Raw genomic sequence first — 23,651 nt, 5'->3', positions numbered from 1 at the left:
ACTTCCTGAGGTCTTTTTTAATGGCCCTCAGCACGGGGGCATAATTTGCCCCGTACCAACCTGCCAGATGGGGTTGACCCTGATCCCTAGATATCGTATCTCGCCCGGACTCCACTTAAATGGGGAAACTGCCTTTAAAACCCTTGTCTCACTATGCCTCAGCGACAGGTTCATTATTTCCGACTTTTGCAAGTTCACTCGCAAGCCTGAAATTTCCCCGAAGTTGGACAATAGCTCCATGCTTGTCTTTATTGACCCCACTGGGTTCGTCAAAGTAAGCAGCATGTCATCGGCGAACGCCGCCACCTTATGCTGATATCCACCAAATGGAATGCCCTGAATCGTATCACCAAGAGTAAAGGCTCCAGGTATATAGCGTACAACAACAGGGAGAGGGGGCACCCCTGCTTCGTTCCACATCTTAATTTAATTGGTAGTGACATTGCACCATTCAATAGGATGCACGAGGTGGGGTCTCTATAGTTTGCCTGTACCATGCTGATAAACTCTGCGCCCAAGCCCATTCTTTCCATAACTAGAAACAGAAACAACCACTCCACCCGATCAAACGCCTTCTCGGCGTCCAAGGCTAGGAGAATCGCCAGAGTAGGCATCATCTGCGTTTTCTCAACCAAATAGGCCACCTGCCTGATGTTATCGGTCGTCTGTCTTCCTAGAATGAACCTGTCTGATCTTGATGGATCAGTGTAGGGAGGTGCCCCTTATTACAGGGAAGTGATGTTATAACAGCTCTCACCTCGTCTTCCGTGATAGCCCATCCCAGTTCCTCCCCGGTTTCCCTGGCGAGTCGGGGGAGGGGCAAGACTCCCAAGAAGTCCCTCTGAGGCTGGGGCGTTGGATCTTGTGATGTATACAGGGTTTCGTAAAATCTGGCTAAATGCTCCTTTATCTCATCAGTTCGGGTGAGCGTCTCCCCTCTTTCATCCTTCATGGCCGTGATCACATTCTGTTCCCTGTTACTCCTTAGTAAGCACACTAAAAGTGAGTCTGCTTTATTGGCCTTTGCATAAAAGTTTTGCCTGACCTTTAGCATTGCCCCTTCTGCCTTTTTGGTCCTTAAAATCCCCAGTTGACCCTCCGCTAACATATATTCCCTATAAACTTTCCTTGTGGGGGCCTCCCTCAGCCTCACCCTTACGGCCTCCACCTCTCCTTCCAACTGGGTTTCCAGCAGCCTCATATGTTTATTCCTCTCCGCCTTCAGAGCAATGAGTTCCCCCCTCAGAGTGGCCTTGAACGCATCCCACCTTGTGCTAAGGCTCGTTTCTGTGCCATTATTCCTTTCAAAAAATGTCTTAATGTTGCTCCCTATCTCCTCCCGGATCACCTGATCCCTCATGAGTTCCTCTGGGAAATTCCAATTCCAGACCCCTGGCCTTCGCCTCCCCAGCTGCATCTTCATCTGCACTACCCTGTGATCAGCAATCCCCATGGGGCCGGCCTCGACCCGCTCCACCCTGCCCACCAGGCTCGCAGAGACCAAGATGTAATCAATTCTTGATTGGGTTCTATGGACATCGGAAAGAAACGTGTATCCCTTTTGCTCCCCCGCAATGCTCTCCACACATCCCTTAATCCTGCCACCTCAACCCGCTCCTTAAGCTGTGGGAAGGCCACAGCCCCCCCTCTGCCCGCATGCTGTGTCTGATCTAGCCGCTTATCCCAGGCCAAGTTAAGATCCCCCATCAAGATGATTTGCCCCCTCGCAAAACCCTCCAAAGCACCCAGGGTCTCACTCACGAACCTACCCTGTCCCACATTTGGAGCATATACCGAGGCTATAGTATAAGGTGTACCCATGTGGCCCCCCCTCACCATGAGCCACGCTCCACACCGCCAGCCGGACCGCAGTGGGAACTGCAACTGCATATACTCCTTGGCAAAGCTTTGCCCCGCCTCCTGGGCCTCACCACGCTGGAGCCCTTCTGCCGTTTATTTCGTTCTGTCCCCCGGCAGAACTGATTGCTGCATGTCAGACCCAAGTGGAAACCGCCAATAATTATAAGAACGCGCTTTGCCGCTAATGCGTCCTGATCACGCCGGACCACAGTGTCAGCTGCATGGTATACAAAGGGCATGCTTCTCTGAGTTATCCTGTTGCATTCGCCGTTTTGTCACGGCTCCAAGACCGATTGTTATTACGGATTCTGTCTTTCCATAGATGTCACTCAATTGTTTGTTTGTTTATTAATTTGTAGGGCGCACCGAACCCACAGGTAACACGGCGCAACGAGTACAAGGATACTTAAAGCTTGGGTTACATAGTATGATAGGTTACATAGAGCAAGGAGGGCAGCAGAAATTATTCCAGAGGAATACATCAAAATTATACAGTAGGTGACATGTATCAAGGTGAGAGAAAAGCAGGTAGAGGTACAGTGAATTATTCAGGAGGAATACATTAGAATAATACAGTAGGTGGCGCCTATCAGGTGAGTAAAGGAATAAAGATTTTCCATAATAACTTACTAGAACGTCTTGATTCTATTAAAGACACGGAGGCAAGCATTATGCTTCTCTTTCTTTATTTTAACACGTAAAGAAAAGCTCAGCAGCAAGATATTTTTGGTGCACCTGAGTGCAATAGATAATATGCATAGGAAAAAGGTGCACGAAAAAATATATAACAAATATATAACAAAATATGTACAATAAAGGTAGTAACACAATATAGTATGTCCATATGTCCCTGAGAAAAATAACAAACTCCATTTCCCAGAAGACTCCCTGAAAGTTCATCCAGAGGCCGCCAACATGTGACCTGAGTCTCCAATGGGTATCTGGATCCCCTCATAAACAGTCTTGAACATGATGTAACTTCCTCTTTCTTTGCTGCTCACAGCAAGAGATAAGTACATCATGTTCTAAGACTGTATTCATAGTCTATTTTTGTGTATTTTTATTTACTCTCTTCATTCCTTGTAGATTAACAGCCGCGCGCTTTCTAATGTGTCAATTGCTTTGTTGATTATATTTGTCTGAGGAACGCATTACGCGTCCTCTCGGCTTCCGTGGCCTCTCTCTCTCCGAAGCCAGCTGCTTCCTACTGGCGTCGGAGTATAGTGCGCACTAACGTTGTTCTTTTTGCTTCGTTTGTCAAAGCGTAGGCGTTCAATGCGAGGCCCCGCTTCTGTGAACCCTCGTGTGTGTCACCCGCTTGCTTCCGTGGTCCAGAACGAGTCTCTGGAGCTCCGGGGAAGCAGCACGGACTCCCGTGTGACCACGGCACAGCCCGCGGTCTCCAGAGGGAGCCCTTGCATTCCAGGTCCTTTTCTGAGAATTCTGGTGCTCGCGAGCGCATTTCCGTTACGTTTTCATAACGGAATTTTGCGATTGTGAGTATCAGAAGCTGAAATAACACTGCATTTCATTTTGGAAAATATATTTTTTTTTAAAGAAAAAACAAAAGAAAAAAAGAAAAAGAAGACAGATGATTGCGCCAAGGGTTATATTGAAGGTCTTCATATCTGCACAGTGGGCTTGAGAGAAGGCGTTCTGTGCTCACAGGAAAAATATATATATATAATACAACATATGTAAAAAAAAAAAAAAAAAGCAGAGGTAGGAAAGGTAAAATATATTTGTAAAAATGCCAGCCCAGTACTCCCTTCATGAAGGCCAGGATTGGTCTGAATATGAGGAGGATACTTATTGAATAGATGAAGTGGCAATGGCAAACAGCCTGTAAAAGGTGCTGGGTTCTTCAGTGGAAACCAGCATCAAAAGAGCTGTATTGGAAATGCTCCTGCCTATTCAGCAGCGCCTGGACGACATGGAGGAGCACCTACAAGAGAACTCCCTACCAAGAAAAAAAGACACAAAAGAGAAAGCACCTTTCAGATGGGGGATGTATCCTGGCTTGCTTGAGTAAAAACTCTCCGACCCCCCCCCGCGCCAGCCAGAACCAGCCACTGCTGCCCTATCAGACGTCTTCTCCAGGCTGAAAAAGTCCTTTTTGGATAGGAAGGTAACCCCCTCTGCTGATGGACCCTTTTACCCGAGGAAGAAAACAGGCGTACTAGACCCTCAAGCCTGGAGGGATACCAACAGGCCACTGACCAAGAGGGATATAATTTTGGATTTTGGCAATCTCCAACCTCTTCAGATGAGGATGCGCAAACAATAGGGTCACGACCCTCAACTTCAGGGATTGCGGCAGCCCCCATCCCCTAGAAACCACCCAAGGAACATTCTCCTTTTAAGGGGATGTTTACTCCGGAAGACTTAGTAAATCCCAGATCTACTGACTGGGAACCATCTCCGAGAACAACAGAGTACATCAAGGCCAGGCTATGCAAGCCCCTGGACAAGGAGGTTAGAGCGAGACTCAGGGCAGAATGCCCACGTCCAGAAATGTTCTCTTCCTAAATTTTCTCCAGTGTTGGACGAGGAAGAGGTCGCTCCTCCGGCTGATACTTTTTTGATCGAAGACCTCAACAGTGCAGACCTCATGCCATGATATGGCATTTATAATGGCATTTATAACGCGCCTATACACATAAGTGTTTCAAGTGTGCTAACAATTCCTGGGATATTGATGAGATATTGATATTGATGGTGAAGCAGTGATTAAAGGTGGCAGAGCTGCTTATGGCCATTCAGAGGGGGTGGTTAGACCAAGTGGGGCCAGATAAATTGTCCCATTTTTTCTAAATGCACATGAAGGCAAAGCGGTATGGGTAAGATTACAAGGTGCATCTGGCATGGAAGCTTAAGCATCTTAAATAGAATCACTTTTAAATAGGGTTTGAGAGTATATGGAAGGCGAGCCTTAGGGGTTAGGGTTATTAATATTGCACATGAGAAATTGAGAATATATTAAATGCATGCCCTACACGCTATGATCATATGTGTTAAACATGCAAACATATGCAATGCAGCCCTTAGGGGCAAGGACTCTATTACTCATATTTTGCACTGAAATATATATTTTTTTTTAATTATGTTTTTTGTTATTTATTGATGCAGGGAGGAACACTAATAATACAGGGATTCGTAAACAGCAAGCAGCTAAAATGTGATGGCCGGTTGGGGGTAGGGATCAGGAGCAAGCACACTACATTAACACTGTTGACAATGTAGTGCTCAGGGAGCCAGTCATGTGGCCAGTGAAAGGCAGAAGGACCTATTGGCCTGTTCAGTGGGCAGCAGGCAGTATGGTCCTAGGCTCTACTCGTTTTTTTAAAGACAAAATTACATTTTATCAGACCACAATACAACATCATCCCATTTCATTTCAGCATAAACATGTATAAAAAAACATCGTGATTCAAGACAATTGGCAAACATGCCATTACCATTCAACAAGTTTTCTGTTTCCATCCACAACTTGGTGATGGCAATGATTAGGGAGGGACATTCGGTTCCCAGCTAAACAGTGGGCCCAAAAGCTCTCTTTTAATAGAATCCAACTGTGTACAAATATCACGAAGAACCCGGATGTCTTCCAAACTTTTGCAAATGGTCAAAACATGTGGCTCTTCTTCAGGCATGTATTTTAATGTACAGACCATGCAATATCTATATTTATTCTCAATACCATACCAACAGCCCCACCCCGCACGAGTGGGTAACACATTCATCCTCAGTAAACGAAAAATACACCAGCATCTAGGCAAAAAAAATTAACCCAGACCTCTCTGGGGTTCAAGGTAAGTAAAATCAAACCTAGGATAGTCACATAGGGATTTGAAGCATGTTACGTATTTGTGTTTTTTACACCAATCCCATGTCTTCACTTTATCTGCGAGTTGTTGCTTTAATATGACAACGCTTTTGTTCCATTCAGGAACCTATCCAAATTCAGCAAAGAAATGTTCTTTATGGCTCTTAGGATTTCCTGGTCCTGAGCAGACAGCGCCCTTAGGCTGGAGGTCCTTTGGTTCGGACACGTGGGGTGGTAGTTTTGAAGGATTGCATGGCAGGAACATTTGCCGCCATCATAAATTATCCACATTTTTTGCTACAGCAGTAACAAATGAAACAATCCCTATGGGGCACACTATACAATGAACTGGTTATGGCAACACTGATAAACTCTGTGATACTCATTTTATCAAATTTAGGATAAAAGGCTGACTGGAGCTCTTGCTGAACCCCCCTCTCCTACCCCCTTTCCTCTCCTCCTCCCTTATCCTCTCCCAACCCCCTCCTTCCATCCTCCTCCTACCTTCCCTCCCTCTTCTTCCTAGCCCTCCCCCTCCTCTGACCTCCCCCCTCTTAATAATTGCTCTACATTCTGTTTTTGGTGACTGTTTCATGTTTGTAATTGCTTCCGTTGTTACAATTTTTGTTATGTTAAATGTACCCTGTTGTTGTAACTGTACAGCGCTTTGGTATAAAGCGCTATATAAGATTAATAAATACAAATACAAAAACTGCCTTTTAAGGTAGCCTGGGCGCTGGAGGACTAGCTTATTCTGATGGTATCTGCCCGCTCAGTATAAATGCCCTGCCCACAGCCTACATGCCAACCCTCCCGATTTAGGCGGGAGACTCCCAATTTTTCGTGAAAAAATATTGCTATTTGTCATGTTCTCCCGCCTAAAATACTTATAGCCCCAATGCATCACTATGGGAAAATGTGCGACTCCCGATTTCTCTGATGAAATCTCCCGCCCAGGTGAGTGGGAATGTTGGCATGTCTGCCACAGGCCTGGAGGGCTAGCTTATTCTGATGTCATCTGCCTGCTCAGGGGTGGTGGTCCCATATTACACATTTTCAGCAAGCCCAACCCTTTTCCTATGAGAACATGTGGAAAAGAGACCAAGGGCGCAGAGGCCTACTGGGAAATCCTGTAGGCCTGTACCCCCTTGCCGCTCAGTCTATATGCCCTGCCCACAGGCACTGAAGTCTAGCTTATTCTGATGCCATCTGCCCGCTCAGTCTACGTGCCCTGCCCACAGGCGCTGGAGGGCTAGCTTATTCAGATAGCATCTGCCCGCTCAGTCTACGTGCCCTGCCCAGCGGCGCTGTAGGGATTATCCCTAGGCCAAGGTCTCCAGTGTCCGTGTCTTTCTGGTAGCTCCCAGGCCTACGCCTTGCGGTAGAACCTGTACCTGAACACGGGCAGTGAGTCATCACTGCCTCCCCCACGCCTCCTGGAAAGACACCGCTCGCTTCCTCGGCTGGCAGGCAGGCAGGCAAGGAAGGGGTGCGATAAAAGCAGCCTCCACGCCTGTATTGATTTGTGCGTCTTTTATCTCCGACCTTGAGCGGGTGGAGGCAGCTGCTATATACCTGGGCACTCCCCGGAGGCCCTCTGTCAGAGGAGAACGTTCCCCTTGCGCGATGGCGTCCGTGGTGGCCGCTGCCGCCCTGCTGTGCAGCCTGCTCTGCTGCCCGGGCCTGCGGGCGGAAGCCAGCGACGGTAGGAACCAGTGAGCCTGGGCCAGGGCGGTGTTGGGGGGCTCGGAATTCCCCTCTAGGAGATGGTGGGATGGAGCTATCGAACGAAGTCTCCGTAGTTTCTAAATGCCAATTTAACTATAAATGTGTTGGGGCTTAATGTAAATGCGTAATGTCTGGACGTTTCTATTGAATTAGGCCACCATACCTTTCCCTTCTGACTCAGAGAAGAAAGCATCATAAGTTTTCTTAAATGGTCATATAAGGTCTCATCTCCCCTACTGGCTACCTTTCTTTCTTTTATTTATTTAATGTTTTCATTTGTACAGTGCCTAAAACCCTGAGGCGCCAGGGCGTGATGCGAACACGTTACACGATACATAAGCTTCATTAGCGCTGTGCGTCCTCCTGCCCTAGACATATAGACACAGCAACGGAAGCCAAGAACCTGTCCATTGATAATCTTCAGCTATTAATCCACTTGCAGGCTCCAATGGTGTACCTTGGATTTTACCTGGGAGTGAGGCGGGGCTGAAGGTAGGCGCACATTTCATAAGGAAGCATCAGTCTCATAAGTAACCGCTGTCTGGTGCTCTCGGTATTCTCAGGGACTTACTTGAGAATGCCTTCCAGTCCTGTTTTTTTACCCATTGGATTCTGGGACTGGCATTTTTTCATTCCCTTTTGAAAATTAGGAAAACTACAAGCCGTATAGTTCCAATCAAAAGTAAGGCTTAATGGTTTCTTCACGAATGAGAGCTCTGAAAGTTGTGCCACTTTAAATGTGCATTTGGTGGCCAATGACAGATGTATGCAGAACGTGTTCAATAATCACAGACATTTGTAACCCTGCTTTCAGTTCTTTGGTGTGTGGTAGCGAATATGCTTAGAGATTAATGAGCTTCAAAGTGGCTTATGGTATTTAACCCTAATGAGAAAACACGAGAAATCACCCATTGTAATTTGTATTAAAAAAATATTCTGTATTATTTATTTTTTATTTTGTTGAGCATTTATAATTTATCACCACACATCTGCCTAACAAAAGAAATAATTTTGCACTAAATTAAGTCTTCCCATTCAGGAATTTGAAATTACTGCGTCATTAGATGTTTGCTACAGGGATACAAAAGTGCATCAAATGAAACGGCTTGTGTAAAAAAGAAATCCCCTTGTTTAAACTATCCCTTGCAAATGAAAGCTTAAAACACACCTGATCAACGCATGTTTGTTGTTAACATGTGCCAGCGGGTTAGGCAAGGCCTCCACATAACATCTGGTAAAGAGATGGTGGCACTAAATCATACAGATAGAATAATATTAAGGGAGACATTCTGTAAATGGGGGGCAAATGCTAGAGGCGGAAGGCGGATGCTTTGAAAACTGATCCGGCCAAAGTTAATGGCCGATTCATCAGTTAGTCACCATATGATATGATATGGCATTTGTAACGCGCCTATACATGAGTATTTCAAGGCGCGACGAGGCAAGGAAGGAGGAACGGAGGGAGGACAGACAACGATCTTTTAGGCCAAGTGACATTGAGATTGCGCAAGTGCAGGGGACGAGGGAGGGGAAAAGTGCCAGGGGAAAGGGGAGGGGCAGTGCTGTACATGGGATCAAAACAATAACAGGAAGTGCGGCCAGCAGGTGCAAGGGTAAGTACAGACAGCAGGTGTCCAAAAGTGCAGGTAGGGGGACTGCAGGGTTACATATACAGACCCAAGAGCAAGGGTTGCCGGGAGGCAGTGCAGGTGTGCAACTGGGCAAGGGTTGCCGGGAGGCAGTGCAGGTGTGCAACTGGGCAGGCAGGGATCTGGGCCCAAAATCAGAAGGTAGCCAGGTGACCAGTGCAGTATCAGAGTGGAAATCGGCAGGAGAGAGGAAGAGAGAAGGCAGAAGCAAAGAGGAAGGTCTTGAGGTGCTTCCGGAACCATAGATGGAGCTCCTCGAGTTTCAGAGAGACAGGGAGGCTGTTCCAGAGGGAGACCCCAGATGAAGAAAGAGATCTACCGTTTACTTTTACCGGAGTCAGAGGTCTTACGTAACGCATGCTGGGTGTGAGTAGCTTGTCTAGTCCAGCTGATACTTGTGGTCTGTATATGCACTAGGTGGCGCCAAAATGAAAGCGCAGCGTTTTCATGTTTCCCGTGGCAGAGCAGGACATTTCTGCATGGCCGGTTCGGGATGATTTGGCGCGGCCGGTTCGGCGCAGGAGCCAGTTCGGCGCGGCCGGTTCGGCCAAGGAGCCGGTTTGGTGCGGCAGCCCGCGCCGAACTGGCCACACATAAATGCCCTGCGAGTTCCTCAAGCAGGCATCACAGCCACGCAGACTACACAGCCGGGCCCGCGAAGATGGGGGCTGTGCTGCTCGGAGCAGTCTGCTCCAAGCAGCACAGCCCCCACCCCCGTGAGCCCGGCAGATCTAATCTGCCCTTTGCGCCGCACCCAGTGCACATCGCCTGCTGTTTGGGGAAACGTTCAGTGCACGAGTTTCAACTTCATCCCACACTATTTTAAAATGAAACCGCTCTAGAACAGTTTCATTTTAAAATAGTGTGGGATGAGGTTGAAACTCGCACTTTCAGTGCACTGCACTGAACGTTTCCCTAAACAGCAGGCGATGTGCAGTGGTGTGCAGCGCGGCAAAACATCCCAGCGCCAAAACATCCCGTCGCCGAACCGGCGGTGCCGAAACGGGGTGTACCGTCCCGTGGCCATGCCCGAGACAGTGGTCCTGTGTTGTTGGTTGGAATTCTGGGAATGGTACTTTTTCTAACACTTGAAGGTGGGAATAACTACAAGCCTGAGAACTCTAGGGGGGAAAAACAAGAGGACTGGACAGCCTTCTCACATATGCTCACAGGAATCTTGAGAGCCCTGCAGTACCAGAATGGGAGTCTAAAACCAGGACTTGATGTGCTCCTCCGACGTCACATGGGATGGCTTGCAGTGACTGCCTTAAAGTTCCTCATCATGGTTTGGACTCTCTTAAAGCATGAGGGGGTGAGTTTTGGAAATAGTGACCAGTCCATATTAAGGGGTTGGTGCACTCACATCAGCACACACACACACCCTCTCTGCCCGCTTTTCTGTAGTGTACCAGAGGCAGAGAGGCTCTTCACCAGCTCGGGTTGTGTGTGTAAGGCAGTTCAGGTGCTTCGTTTCTATTGTACATCCGCCCTTAAGGTTACCAGAAGACTCCATGTCACTGGGGACACCTTATTACAGTCAAGGGCTTTGCTTTTACCTGTAGTCCAATGTATTTGACGTGACCCAAAACTACAACAGCCATAGCATAGTAGTCGATGAGAAATGTACTCCCAAGACGTGGGCATGGTATCACATGGGAGCAATCAAGAAACCTTTTTAGCCACCATTGTATACATTGTATCTTGAGCTATAAGCTAGGACTGCTGGGGTTTGTAGTCCAAAACATCGGGAGAGCCAAAGATTGCATAGCCCTGCTATAACAGCAGTACCGATGTAAAGGTTGTACAGGTCAGAGTAGGTGTACATGAACAATATCAGGCCGCCTTATGCTGCCGAGGAGCACCATGACAGCAGAACCTCTGAATATCGAGGCCAGGACCTGTTAGTAGTCCAAGGATGCAAACACATTTATATTATTTCATTTTATATGAGGCTTTTGTATAGTACTTAAAGACACCACCAGAGCGCTATGGATACACCAGGAACGATAAGAAGGAAAGAGGAGGGGTCGGAGGAGTGAGTAAAGAGAACAAAGTCTATTTTTATTTTTGGGATTTGTAGAGCGCACTACAGCCCACAGGCATCGAGGCGCTATTACAGGAGCGTAGGTAGGCTTAATTCAGGGTTACAAGGAATACGGCCCAACAACAAATATACTTGGTACAGGTTACTTGGTTACATATACACAGATACATACAGGTAGTTAGGAGGATAACAGCAGCACGTTTGATCCAGAGAAAATGAAGCAGAGGGGAGGGTACAGGTGCAGTGTCATACAAAGAGTCTAGTTTTGATGGCTATACAGAAAGCTGCATGAGAGTCAATTAGCCTGATATGAGAAGGGAGGGAGTTCCAGTAGGTGGCGCCATGGCTGGGAAACTGGTACCGCCCGCACAAACTCTGCGGGTCTTGGGTACGGTGATCCTGTTGGAATATGCCGTTTGTGTTGGCCTAGCTGGGGTGGGTTTGGGGATCCTTTGGACCGGGTAGGGGGTTGCCAAGTCATGGACACACTTATGTGTCAGGGCGAGGGTTTTTAAAACAATCCCTTCCTTAACGGTAAGCCAGTGGACCTGCCTCCTAACCTCAGAGATGTGGTGCCTTCGTGAGATGCCTGTGGCAGCCATAAGGGCATTAATTTCTACTAGCTGTAGTTTAGTAATATTCTTGCAGGAGGTCCCCACAAAGAGGACATTACAGTAGTCCAGTCTTGACCCAATTATTGCCCTAGCAATGGTGAGGCAGTTTTGTTGGGATAAGAAAGGTCTGGCTGCATTAAGCAATTTGGAATGGTAAGCTGAGGAGGAGGCAATAGCATTGACCTGCCTATTCATCGGCTCGTTAGATTACACGTATACGCCCAAGGTCTTAACAGACTGCGAGACAGCGATGGGAATGTAATCAATGGTGAAGGAGCTATATTGCTTATCCAATTTACTCAAGGTGTCCGGGGATCCAATTAACAGAAGTTTGGTTTTGTCGCTGTTGAGGCATAACCAGTTATCTGCCATCCAGGATTGGATCGTTGAGTAAATGGAGTTGAGGGTGTTCAGGTCAGACAAATAATCACCCGAGAGAGGGATGAGCGCCTGGGTGTCATCAGCATAGTTTGTGTATGAGATATGTTTTCTTGTGTTTTTTAAATAGTGGAGTGGTGCGTATTTTATAGGGTATAACCCCAGAAATCACGGAGCTACCTTTTGGGACGCTTTTCGTGAGACCTTATTTTCTCTAAAAAGCATATTTATCCCCATGATAGAATACTGAGTAGTCTTCCCAAATGTTTTTACATACCATCAGCCAAAACGTGTATACCCAAAGCCAGGTCTTTGCTCCAGCATCTCTCGCCAAAGCTTCTGTCAGTGAAACCGAAAAAACACCTAAAAAGTATCTGCTTTTATTAATACTTCGGGGCCCCCCCTTTATTGCTTTCTTTATTTTGTTAAATACAGTTTTAGAGGAAAGTCATACATCCCAGCACACTCTCTCGAAATTCAAACAAAACACCACCCTCATTTTAATTAGAAATAACGTAATGTAGGGAAGTACTTCATTTGTACTTTGTAATTGTATTCTGATGAGGTCATCTGTTTCTCACTGTTGGAGGATGACTACAGAACTCTGTAGGGCCAAGAGAACGACGTTTGCAGGCAGTACAGAGATGGCCCCACAGAGTTCCTGTATACCTTGCCTGATTGGTTAAGGGACACAGGTTAGAGTAAAAATACCTCAGGCCAGTCAAGGGGAAATGTGCGTCATGGTTCGATAGAGCAAGGCTCAAACCTAAGTCCCAGAGTCATCCCTATATTACCAGGTAGAACATCCATAATAACCATTTTACAGCTTTGGTAAGTGATTTTGCCCATTAATCGGCAAATGACGGGAAGCCCTTGCTCGGAGAAGTGGTGGACGCTCAACACATTCTTGGTGCTCAAACTCTGGCATGGACCTAAAGCCAAACAGAAATGGTATGGCAGGCATCAAAATCACACACGATGAATGCTCACGCTTCATGCAGCGCCACTGGCAGGGAGGAGAGAAGCTATCTGGGAAACCGCTAGAGCTCCATATCTGCAAGCCGCCATGGTAATACTGCTCCATTCCAACATGGCATACAGGGTATTTGTGATCCTGAGCCATGGAGGCCCTCAGGGGCGCTGCTAGGGGGGGGGGGCTGAGGCGGCTGTTGCCCCTGACCTTTTGGTTGTAGCCCCGGATAGAATCTCAGGAGCTACAGCCAAAAGACTAGCTAGCCCCCAGTCCCAACGGTTCCGACATCAGCTTAGCCCCGGGTCTTTTCCAGACCTAGCAACTCCCCTGGAGGCCCTTATGATTCCAATCACTCTACCAGCACATGTATCAAAAAAGGCACACACTTCCTTACCTTGTGGGTGATAGCTGGGCATCATGTGAGTGTGGCTACAGTGAGGAGAGTTGGAGAGGTGGGAACAGGGAGGGAGATCTGGTGTTGGCCAAGCCAAGGTGGCCAGGTAGTGGGAGAAAGACAAGGAGGAAGAGAGCTACGAGGGCAGAACCTGTGTCGGCCAATCCAAGACAGTAAAGTCGAATTATGGAATGAGAAAGAGGGTTTGCTGAGACAGTTTAGCCGGGGCTTGGGAGAAGCCATGTTGAGGTGGCAGTCTATACTGAGTGGACTGCTGAGCACCTATGCCTAGGGACTAACAAGAGCCACAAATTAATATCCTTGCGCAGTGAGAGTGAAGCCAGCTGGGCACTATAGGAGCTGGCAGGCCACCAGTCCAAACAAAGAAGCCTTTCCAACCTTTGAGAGGCCAGGTTAGAAGGAGGGGCGGGGGAATCCTAGCCAGCAGTAACAGTTAAGGGGGGAAATACCAGGCCACTTTATTCACAGAGAAACCCCCCGGGCACACAGTCTAGCTTTTCAGAGGTCACCACTTCATCCTACAATCCAGGACCAAGACACAGATCAAGACAACCAGAGCCATGACAAATGCCATTAACCGTAACGAAGCTGAAGGCCTTAAGAGAGAAGTGGGCTTTGGCAAAAAGCCCCAGTGATTTTGAGGAACTTGAAGGACAATGCCCTGGGCGGAGACCTTGAAACTCAGTTGGGGATTGTACTTGGGTCCTTTAGATTAGGCACTTTCAATGAAGTTACATTAATCCTCCTTTCCTCCACTGGTTTGTTTTGAGATTCCTCCTTTAAATTTCCATACCTGCCCAGAGGCCATACTACAACCTTACCCAAGAACTTGACAGCCGATAGCCAGAGCTGAGAGAAGAATTGACCTGGAAGGCACACTCCTACTTCTCCCGGGAAATACCATAGTGTGTCCATAGTGTGTCCAGTTGTGAGTTCTGTACGGTGAAGAGGTTTGGGAGCAAATAAAGGACGGGCTGAGTGGCACTATACTTTTTGTGTTGATCATCATTTTCCCCTTCCCCTCTCTACTCCAGAATATAAGTTATTTAGATCACATTTATACTTGTCCAAGTGCCCTATTCCTCAGGATTGATGACAGGGCCTTAACATAGGAATTCCCAACCTTTGAAGTCTTTGCCCACTTGTAGGTAGAAACCGTGACTCTTTTTTTCCCCACTGATAAACTAATCATATTATTGGAGCCAGACGACAAACCGAATGGCCCCTTGGCGCGCATAACAATTGTTCACAATGCCTGATTCAATAGCAGTCATGCTGTGCCATCAAATTCAACCCGTTCCTCAGTGGTGACACTTTTATCTCATAGACCATTATATTTGCAAATGTATTCATGTTTGTCAGTTAAACTTGAGTATCTATAATCTTTATTCATTTTCTGTATGTCTATGATTAATTAAATGCATTCAAACTTTTTAACAAAACATAAAATATACCTCTGTATTGGATTTTTTAATAACACTTGGAGAGTGTGTCTGCCTTGACCCTGCTGGCCTTTCTGAGGGTGCAGCCCATTGGGAAATGGACCAGTTTCTCCAGAGACTGGTCAGTGGCATCATTGTGGCTCTCCTAATTGGCCACTGATATCTGTCGTTCACCCATGTCTGTCTGCCTCCCCTCTGCCTTGGCACTGCAATACTCAGAAATCAAATCCCCGCCAGCTCAATCAAAGGCTTTTTATTCCACCTTAAATCCTCAGCAATATATAGCTATCTGTAACCATCTGCTCTGAACGACCGTTTCGCCAACACTGATGTGGTTGCTTCCTCGATGTGTTACTTTCCTACTAAATATATGTTGCTGTTCTCTTCTTCTAGCGTCACACGCATTCTCAATGAAAAATGTCATCCAAGTGATAGAAGATCTCGAGGTGAAGCACCCAGGTGCTTCCGCCCGCCAGTTGATTGATCAACTTCGGAAAAAAGCCAGCGAAAGCAGTCAAGAACCTGGAAATCGCCAGTCCATAAAGGAAGCTGATGTACAATTGATCAGCTATATTATGACATACGATTTCAAAGCTCAAATCGAGTATGGCGTGGTCTTGGCGCCTGATGGTACAACGGTAGCTTTCGCACCACTTTTGGCAGGAATTGAGACTGGTCTGAAGAAGAGAGAAGAAATGACTGTTTCTTCTCAGAACAAAGGTCCTGTCCCAGGGGGGCAGGGAGCAGAGAAGATCCACCACCCAGAGCAACTCTTGTCCTCTCCCAAGGAAGTAGAAGTTGCAGTAGGAACCGAAGAAGTCCTATCGATGAAATCTCCAACATCCTTATCCAAAAGGAGTCAAGAGTTGTTGGTCAACGCAGACCCTCTTGATGCTTCCATGCTAACTCATGTCCTGGCAATTGCCTACCTGCAGTTCCATCTTCATGAGAGTAATGCCCCAATAGGACCAGACGGGTGCTGGGACAGTGTATCACAGCCACAGATATTTACCCTGGCTGGGCCACCTTCAGGACTCACCAACTCCTTCCTCAATGGCGCTCTCGATGGATTCATTCTGGGGAATGACATAGTCCAGGATAAGGCTTCAGCAGTCAAGCTTAGCCTCTTGCTGAAGAAGTATTACATCAGTCCGGGAGCAGCTGCAGAGTCGGCAATCGAGAGCAGCTTCCGACGCCAACGTTTTTTGGCCACCTCTGACATTGGAAGATTAGAAGAGCAGGTGAAAAATGTGCTGCTCATGTACAAGGAGGCAGAGGGACAGATTTTGGGACGGGGTCCAGAAGACAGCCACTTGATACTTTCTATCGCCCGGAAAGCAGCAGAGACCTTTCATCAATACTTAGGTATGTGGTATGATCCCTTATGCTTCCCAGCCGTCCTTAAGCAATTTTAGTATTTATTGCAACATTTAATTTCTTCCATTGCTGGTGTTTGTGCACTTTACAAAACAATGATAGATAGAGCATGAACAGTTATGACTCCGACACACTGGACCTAAGGGTATAAGTCATCTAACAAGATAGGTATTGAGAAACTGGTATTGAGTAAACATTTAGATGCATCCTTACCTCAAGGACTCATGTGTATCACCGCCAGCTGTTCTTTACCTACTAGTCGCGCTAAGCCTCGGTTCAGACAAATTCTGCAGCACTGCCAAGTCTCTTCTAATGGGGAGTCTTTATGGTGTTTTAATTTGCATAACGTGACTCCCATTTCATAAAGGAATGGAAGCAAACGTTTGCTTGTGACCAGCTGGTACTAAGTATCAGGCAGATATTTAGGTTGGAGGGTCCATTTTGATTTTGCCGTACACCAAGAGAGAAATGTGCCATGTATTGGTCAGCACCTCCCATAAACCGATGACTACATAAGTTGCAGCAAGCAGCCAGCAGTCGCCAGACCTTCATTTATAATAATTCCCCCTTTGAGAACAGGTACAAAGCACAGTGCATGTCAGGGTCCCATCGTGACGATGAAAGTGCCACAAATCTGAAAATACATTGACAAGTGATGAGGCAGGTGTTCTTCTTAACCATCAGATAGTTCCTTCTTACGTTTCTTGAGCCGACAGGAAATGCATGACAGCAAGGGAGGGTCATCACTGGTAGGGAACTTTATTGTTGGCTGGGGAGGGCTACACTTGATTTCTGGGTGGGATGTAGAGAAGTAAAGCTGAGGTATTCATAGGAACATGGTGGTATTTCCCTGGACAAGGACATCCACCTGTTAGCAGGAGGCACAGAAATCTGTGACCAGGGCTGCTTCAAGGCAGGGACTTCAGGGGGGACATCAGGCTCTGTTAGGCTGCTGTTCACCTTTACACATGTGGCCATGGTGAGCAGGACGACATGTATCAATGAAGTCAGGGAACAACCGGGGACATGATAAGAGAATACTGCTGTGCTCGTCTAGCTGCGCTTTCTGCCTCCATCCCAAAATAACTTTTGTCTACCGCATTAACCCTGTATGGAGTGCCCCTTAAAGGGTAGATAAGGAGTCTGAGGATGTTGCGAACAGCACCCAAGTAGGTACAAATGTGTCATGAGGTCATGTCAAGGTTACACATGTTTATATAGCTCACAACTGTTACTGGTTGACTTTACAGCCCTGCAGCCTTGATTAAAAGACTCCGTGGAGCTCAGGTGTCCAACATGCCAGAATCTGGTGTCTAGAAAGATGGTGACTTGGATACGTTTGATTTTGAAGGAAGGATAGCTCAGGGGCAACACATTTGTCTTGGAAGCAAGGAAACGCAGCACAACACAGGTTTCGAATTCCGATCCCATGCTCATGAACAACTCGCTGGTATTAAGCGTGTTCTAAATTAACAACAAAATAAATATGTGGTGACTAGGAGGTGAAAGGGGTCTGTGGGATACTCCAACCCCATGCTAAGCTTATCACTGCTACTAGATCATGTTAAATTAGTCATCTGGTTGTTGTGTATTGCTTGCTTTGACAAGTGCAGTGAGGGCCACAACTCTCATACGTGTTTAGGTCTGGGGCAACACACCCCTATGCCCATCACAGTTATCTCCAGTTTGCAGGCTTCTTGCCCAGGTTCCTTGGGCACTTTAACATTCTCAGCCCGGCTGCTTCTGTTCTCAGAGCGCACAGGCTAGAAAAAGCAGGCATTGCAAGGTTTACTGGGCGCAGAACCTGCTGATAACGATCTTGAGTGGGCAGAGAATAAGAGCAATGATACACGTGGATATATAAGAAAGTAATGGATTGCCTCTTGCAGGGCGTGCCATAATAATATATGTTGGGACGGTCTTGTGTAGATGGCTTTCAAGCTATTGCACTTCTGCCATTAAAGTGCATGTCTACATAGACCGTATTGTGGTATTGGTCCAATAGGTTGTTTGACACTTTAGAGATGCCACTGTGTGCCTGATTGTTCAGTGAATGGAGGCATGAGAAATCTACACTCGCATCAGGCAGAGAGGCAGTTGACGCTGCTCACAGGTTAGGCATGTAGACTTTGGCCAGTGCGCTGTACCTACTGCAGTTGCAGGCTGCATTGGCAGAGGGATTAAAGGACAGGCAATTATACATGAGATTAGCTGTATTGGTGATGTTGGTATTTGAGCAGCGTAGTGTCATGTCCATAGGAAATCTGCCGGACCGTTTCCCTAGAAAGATGCAAGAACTAAACCATCTTGATCCAGCACGTGTGCACTGGACAATGTGCTAAAGCCGATGCCAGAACTAGACCTTCGTGGTCTAGCACATGTGCACTGGACCATGTCCCGAGGAAGATGCCAGAAGTAGGCCTTCTTGATCCAGCACATGTGCACTAGACCATGTCCCAAGGAAGATGCCAGAAGTAGACCTTCAGAGTCTAGCACATGTGCACTAGACCATGTCCCAAGGAAGATGCCAGAAGTAGACCTTCAGAGTCTAGCACATGTGCACTAGACCATGTCCCAAGGAAGATGCCAGAACTAGATCTTCAGGGTCTAGCTCATAGGAACTAGCCCATCCAGTACTAGACCTTCTTGGTCTAGCACATGTGCACTTGAAGGTCATTGGTAATCCACTATTTCTGAGGCTGGTTTCCTTGCCTGCACTTGTAAGACTCCTCTCTATTCATCAAGGCTTGATCATAGATGGAACATTAACCTTAGAAGTTAAATGATGTAAGAAGATAGGGCGAGGATAGTGTAAAACTGAGCAAGGCATGGATCCATAGCGAGTGGTCAGTATACTGTGGCATTGTAGAGTCTTTAATTTTTTCATCGCAATGGTTTAATCATGGATGCACCTCTGATTTATGAAGAGAAGGATCTACTGAGAGAAGTGGAGACATTGTACACAATGCAGATATTCCACAGAAACTACTTAAGTTACATCGGATAAGTAGATCTCACGAAATGACCTTTGCCATCCTATTGCGAACTGTGCTGTGTCTTAACAGATATATCATTGTTGCTTTTTTAGCCTGCCCCGCCATCATACCCCGATGTATGTGGGAGGCGAAGCCATACAGAGGGACTCCTACTCTCCTCAACACGCCGCTGGCCTATGTATATATACATCACACCTACGAGCCCGGCCAGCCATGCAGAACCTTTGGTGAATGTGCAGCAGACATGCGCAGCATGCAGAGATTCCATCAAGAAGATCGTGGCTGGGACGATATTGGCTACAAGTGAGAGCGGTATTTGACACCTGTGGGCTAAAGGGTTGCATTGGTGGGTTGGTGATGTGAGAGAATATGGGAAGATATTTGTCTCCGGCAAAGAGGTGGGAGGAGGCAGTAGGACGATAGGGTGGGAGAAAGATGCAGGAAGGTAGAAGAGACAGGGGAAGAAAGACAGGAGAGAGGTGGGAAGGCCAGGAAATAAAATCAAAAAGAGGCTAGAAGCAGAAGAGAGACAAGGAAAGGGGACAGAGGGCCAGCAATAGAGTGAAGAGCGAGTGGAAAACGAGCCAAGGAAGAGGAAGGAGAGAGAGGGAAAAGATAGGCAAGAGAGTGGGGGTCTCGAAGCAGGAAATATGGAAAAAAGAAAAGCAAGGTAGGAGTGAAGGGAACAGAGAGCAAAGAGGCACAAGAAAAGAGGCATGTAAGTTGAAGACATTAGTTGTGGGAGGGGGAGGATGTATGGGAGAAAGAGGGAAACTGGAGAGAAAGGGGGAGTAAGACACGAGATATCAAGTGTCAGGATCCTACCAACCTGCCACCCAACAAAGCTACATACGCGCAATGAGAGACTCTTTTTGTGGCATAATTCTGTAGTTAAAACCTGCAAACTGCCTTTGCATTCATTTACTTGGTTTACCGCTGCAGTTTGAGACCAATCTAATTTTATGTTCCATTTCCGGGTTTTGGGTTAAATCAGCAGATGCATTCTGGTACATGTATGCTGTCCAAGAGGCAGAGGACTGGAGGAAGCATACTAAGTACATTGGTTTGCAGCAAGCAACTAAGAGCTGGAGTGGCCCTGATTGCGTTCACCTGTTCCAAGCTACTGCAGGCTAGGCTGCTAATTACGATCCACTGCTACAGGCTACTGAGGCCAGAGCTGGGCTTAATTGAACACAGCTGCCTGCGCCTGCTATCGACTCCACCTTGTTGGCTGGGAGGGCCTTTACAAGCTCACTTTGAACAGAAGCAGTTATTCAGTCAACTGCTTCCACGGGGGGTTTGTGCTTTTGAACTTTTCCTGAATAGCCTGATTTTGGCTTTTGAATCCTGTTGCTTGTTGCTGCTTTGTAGCACCTTTGCAGTCTACTTTTGCAGTATGCCTGTTTTTGAACCTTTTTAATGATTTCCAGCTTTTGACGTCTGAAATCTTGCCCTGTTTTGCTGTTAAAGACATTCAGTTCTTTGCTGATATCTGTTCTGACTTTTTGTCAAACCTGTTTTCTGTAAGCATTTCTGCTTCACAGACGTGTCCTTTGTCTGCCTAGCTTTTCTCTCTTTTTCTCTCTGCAATCCCAGTCTCTTGATGTTTTCCTGTTTGTTTCTTGCCTGCGATATGACCAGACTTCAGACCACAGTTCTAGTGCCTATTCTTAAGTACTCTGAGTTTCCTGAACCCCTCGTAGTCGCTATGTTGGAAGCGACCTATCTTATCTGAGTCCTTTGCCTTGTGTATTCTGATATTCCAGTGTCTGCTTTGTACTTTGTTTCTCTATCCTGTTCTGTGGCTGATTACTTCTTTCAACACTGCTTTCTGCCTGTATTACATCTTGGTCCACTGCTCTGCCTCTGCTCTGTATCCTTTTACAGTGTGACCCATGGGTTGGTCTCTGTTCAGATCAGATAAGGGAAATGCTTCTGTTGCCTTCGTCTAGTCCATTGGAGTCTTACCTGCCTCAGTATATGGTCTCGGGCAGTTTTACCCTTACACTGAGTTCAACAGTCTCTTCGGCACGCCAAACTCATGACGCTGCTGTATGACAAGTGTTAAGAGTAATCTGCTAGTACCGATCCCAAGGGCTTTCCCTAATCCATGGAGACCCCTTATCATATTTTAGTACACCCTTTAATATTATCAGTCCGTGTTGCCCAGTATATTTGCTTGTCTTTGCTTTCTCTCTGTCTCTTTACTTACAGCCAGCTACTGCCCATGCAGTCCCTGTGAATACCTGTCTCAATTCAGATCAGCTTGGTATGTACCCTGCTTCTGTTATATGTTAGCATTGCCTTGGGAATCTACCCTAATCTACAAGGCATACAGTGAGATATAGCGTTTTGCCCTGTGCCTTCCGGTCAGACTCCTGACAGCAAGAACGATGCAGGTGATGAGGAAATGGAGGCAGGAGTGGAAGGCAGGTTGGTGATGTGGTGTCTTGTCAATGGGAGTGGGACACTTTCTTTACCTGCACTAGAGTCCATGGACACTTTGCTATGCCACTGAGGTGGACTTTAACACTACCTGTTTGCTGCAGAATGGGATCAAATCTTCATCACCAAAGTTTCTTTCATAAGAATCTGCCAGATGCAAACCATGAGATCTTGTGTAAATTACGTGCTATTGGATGCCTGAGAAGGGTAGAGGAATATCCATGTTTTAACCCCCATTAAACATGTTTCAATAATTTCATAGATGAAAGGTTAACTGTCTCAGATTCAGGACATTTGTTGGCAGGTTACTGTGTTTACACATCACCTTTTCCATGTTTTTTATCCCCATTAAGTCCAATGCTCTCCCCTTTCTATAATATATTACTCAATACTCTGAATGCAGCATTAGGTGCTGGGAAGAGACTAAGGGTCCTATGCCACATGGAATTACAAGGCCCTTGGATGTACTACAAGGCCCTTGGATGTACTTGGCAGAGATGTTCTCCGAGGAGGAAGTTCAGTAACTATCTCAGAGCACAACATTATGGCGAAGAATTGCCCAGAAACATCTGCAGGCCTTTCATGAGTATAAAGTCCAGGGCTAAAGTCAATACATGTCAGGGATCGAAATATAGGTTTGATGAGCGGGAGCGTAAGGCAGCTCCAGGCTGTTCGGCAACATCCAGTATGCAGGAGCTCCTCTGGGAAAGGACAAGTTAGTGCATAGCATGCTACACATTTGAGGTGCAACTATAACATCTGCCCATAAGACCGATTGGGCTTTAAATGTCTTGTAGATGTGTCCTCAAGCCCCTTCAAAGTGTCAGAGAAAAGGGAGAGTTTTGGAAAATAACACCTTGTTTATTTGTTATTCGAATACCTCACTATACCTCACTGAAGCTATTCATGATTGACCATGTTGAGTAAACCGTAGCATTCCCTATGTGAGCATGTGCAAACATGTATGAAACATCGTCATATGTGCTGTATTTTGCATGTAAGGCATGTAAGGCATGCGCACTATTGCACTTTGTATAATTATATGTATTGTGAGTCATTTTATTAGATGAGTTGGGTAAAGACAAGATGTTTAAATCTCAGAAAAAGAATCCCTTTTGAATTTGTATAGGTTGGAGCCCCATGTGCAGTGATTGAGTATTCGTCTGCTGTTCATTGAAATAACTGAAGAAATGTGGTCGTTTGTGGCGTTTGTTGTATTATGATATATGTAATCCTTGTTCTGCCACAAGCTCCCCGAAAACTAAAACAAAAACATAAGGGGATAGACCTGTTGTTGTAATTAATGCCCCTTCATACATGTTCCCAAACACACAGAGCTTATATCTCATGGTATGTTCATATTACACAAGTTGGCCTTGGGAGTCAAACGTAGATTCTGGTTTCTATTCATATCAGGCCAACCAGGAACTTCTAAGCTGCCAGGAGATAAATAGTTATCAGCTCCCCTCAATTGCGATCCCTGAATGTATACCCCAATTCAGGAGGTAGCGAAACACAGCATTCCTGGAACACACAGTGGAAAAAGCCAGGCATTGCAGCGACACTGCAAGGGGGTAGTCTGTCAGGCAAGCAGGCCAACAGTCAAGGCTAGACCAGTTCTGGGTGCAGTTAGAGTCACAGGGTAATGGGATACAAGGCGGGTTGCAGAGAGAACTCCGGGTTGCAAAATGTGGAGAAATAGAATTACGTTGACTTGCCAGGTCTGCTGAGTAGTGGAGAAGCATGAGCGCAAAACCCCATGTTAACATTACCAGAGAAATAATTCTAATCAGCACCATCCCGCCCATCAGCACCCTTCTCGCCTGCCACTGTGCAGCCCGAGTCAGTCCCTGCATACTTGCTTCTTTGTCATCCCAGTCAGTCCCTGTGCACTTGCTACTCCC

General features: G+C 46.6%; 1 protein-coding gene across 1 annotated transcript in view; it reads left to right on the top strand.

The window, feature by feature from the left end:
• The first annotated feature begins 7,106 nt into the window (after window positions 1-7,106).
• The window catches only part of PGLYRP2 (peptidoglycan recognition protein 2), a 91,923-nt gene continuing 75,378 nt past the window's right edge, over window positions 7,107-23,651 (top strand). The window contains exons 1-3 of the mRNA XM_069603918.1: window positions 7,107-7,391; window positions 15,323-16,294; window positions 19,395-19,605. Of these exons, the coding sequence (XP_069460019.1) occupies window positions 7,313-7,391; window positions 15,323-16,294; window positions 19,395-19,605 (1,262 nt within the window). The 5' untranslated portion in view covers window positions 7,107-7,312. The remainder of the gene's footprint in view (window positions 7,392-15,322; window positions 16,295-19,394; window positions 19,606-23,651) is intronic.

This window comes from Ambystoma mexicanum, chromosome 3q (assembly GCF_040938575.1).
Source record: "Ambystoma mexicanum isolate Mex_15411 chromosome 3q, UKY_AmexF1_1, whole genome shotgun sequence".
NCBI lineage: Eukaryota > Metazoa > Chordata > Amphibia > Caudata > Ambystomatidae > Ambystoma > Ambystoma mexicanum.
Note: the sequence above shows the minus strand (reverse complement) of the source record. Positions and strands in the feature narration are given on the sequence as shown.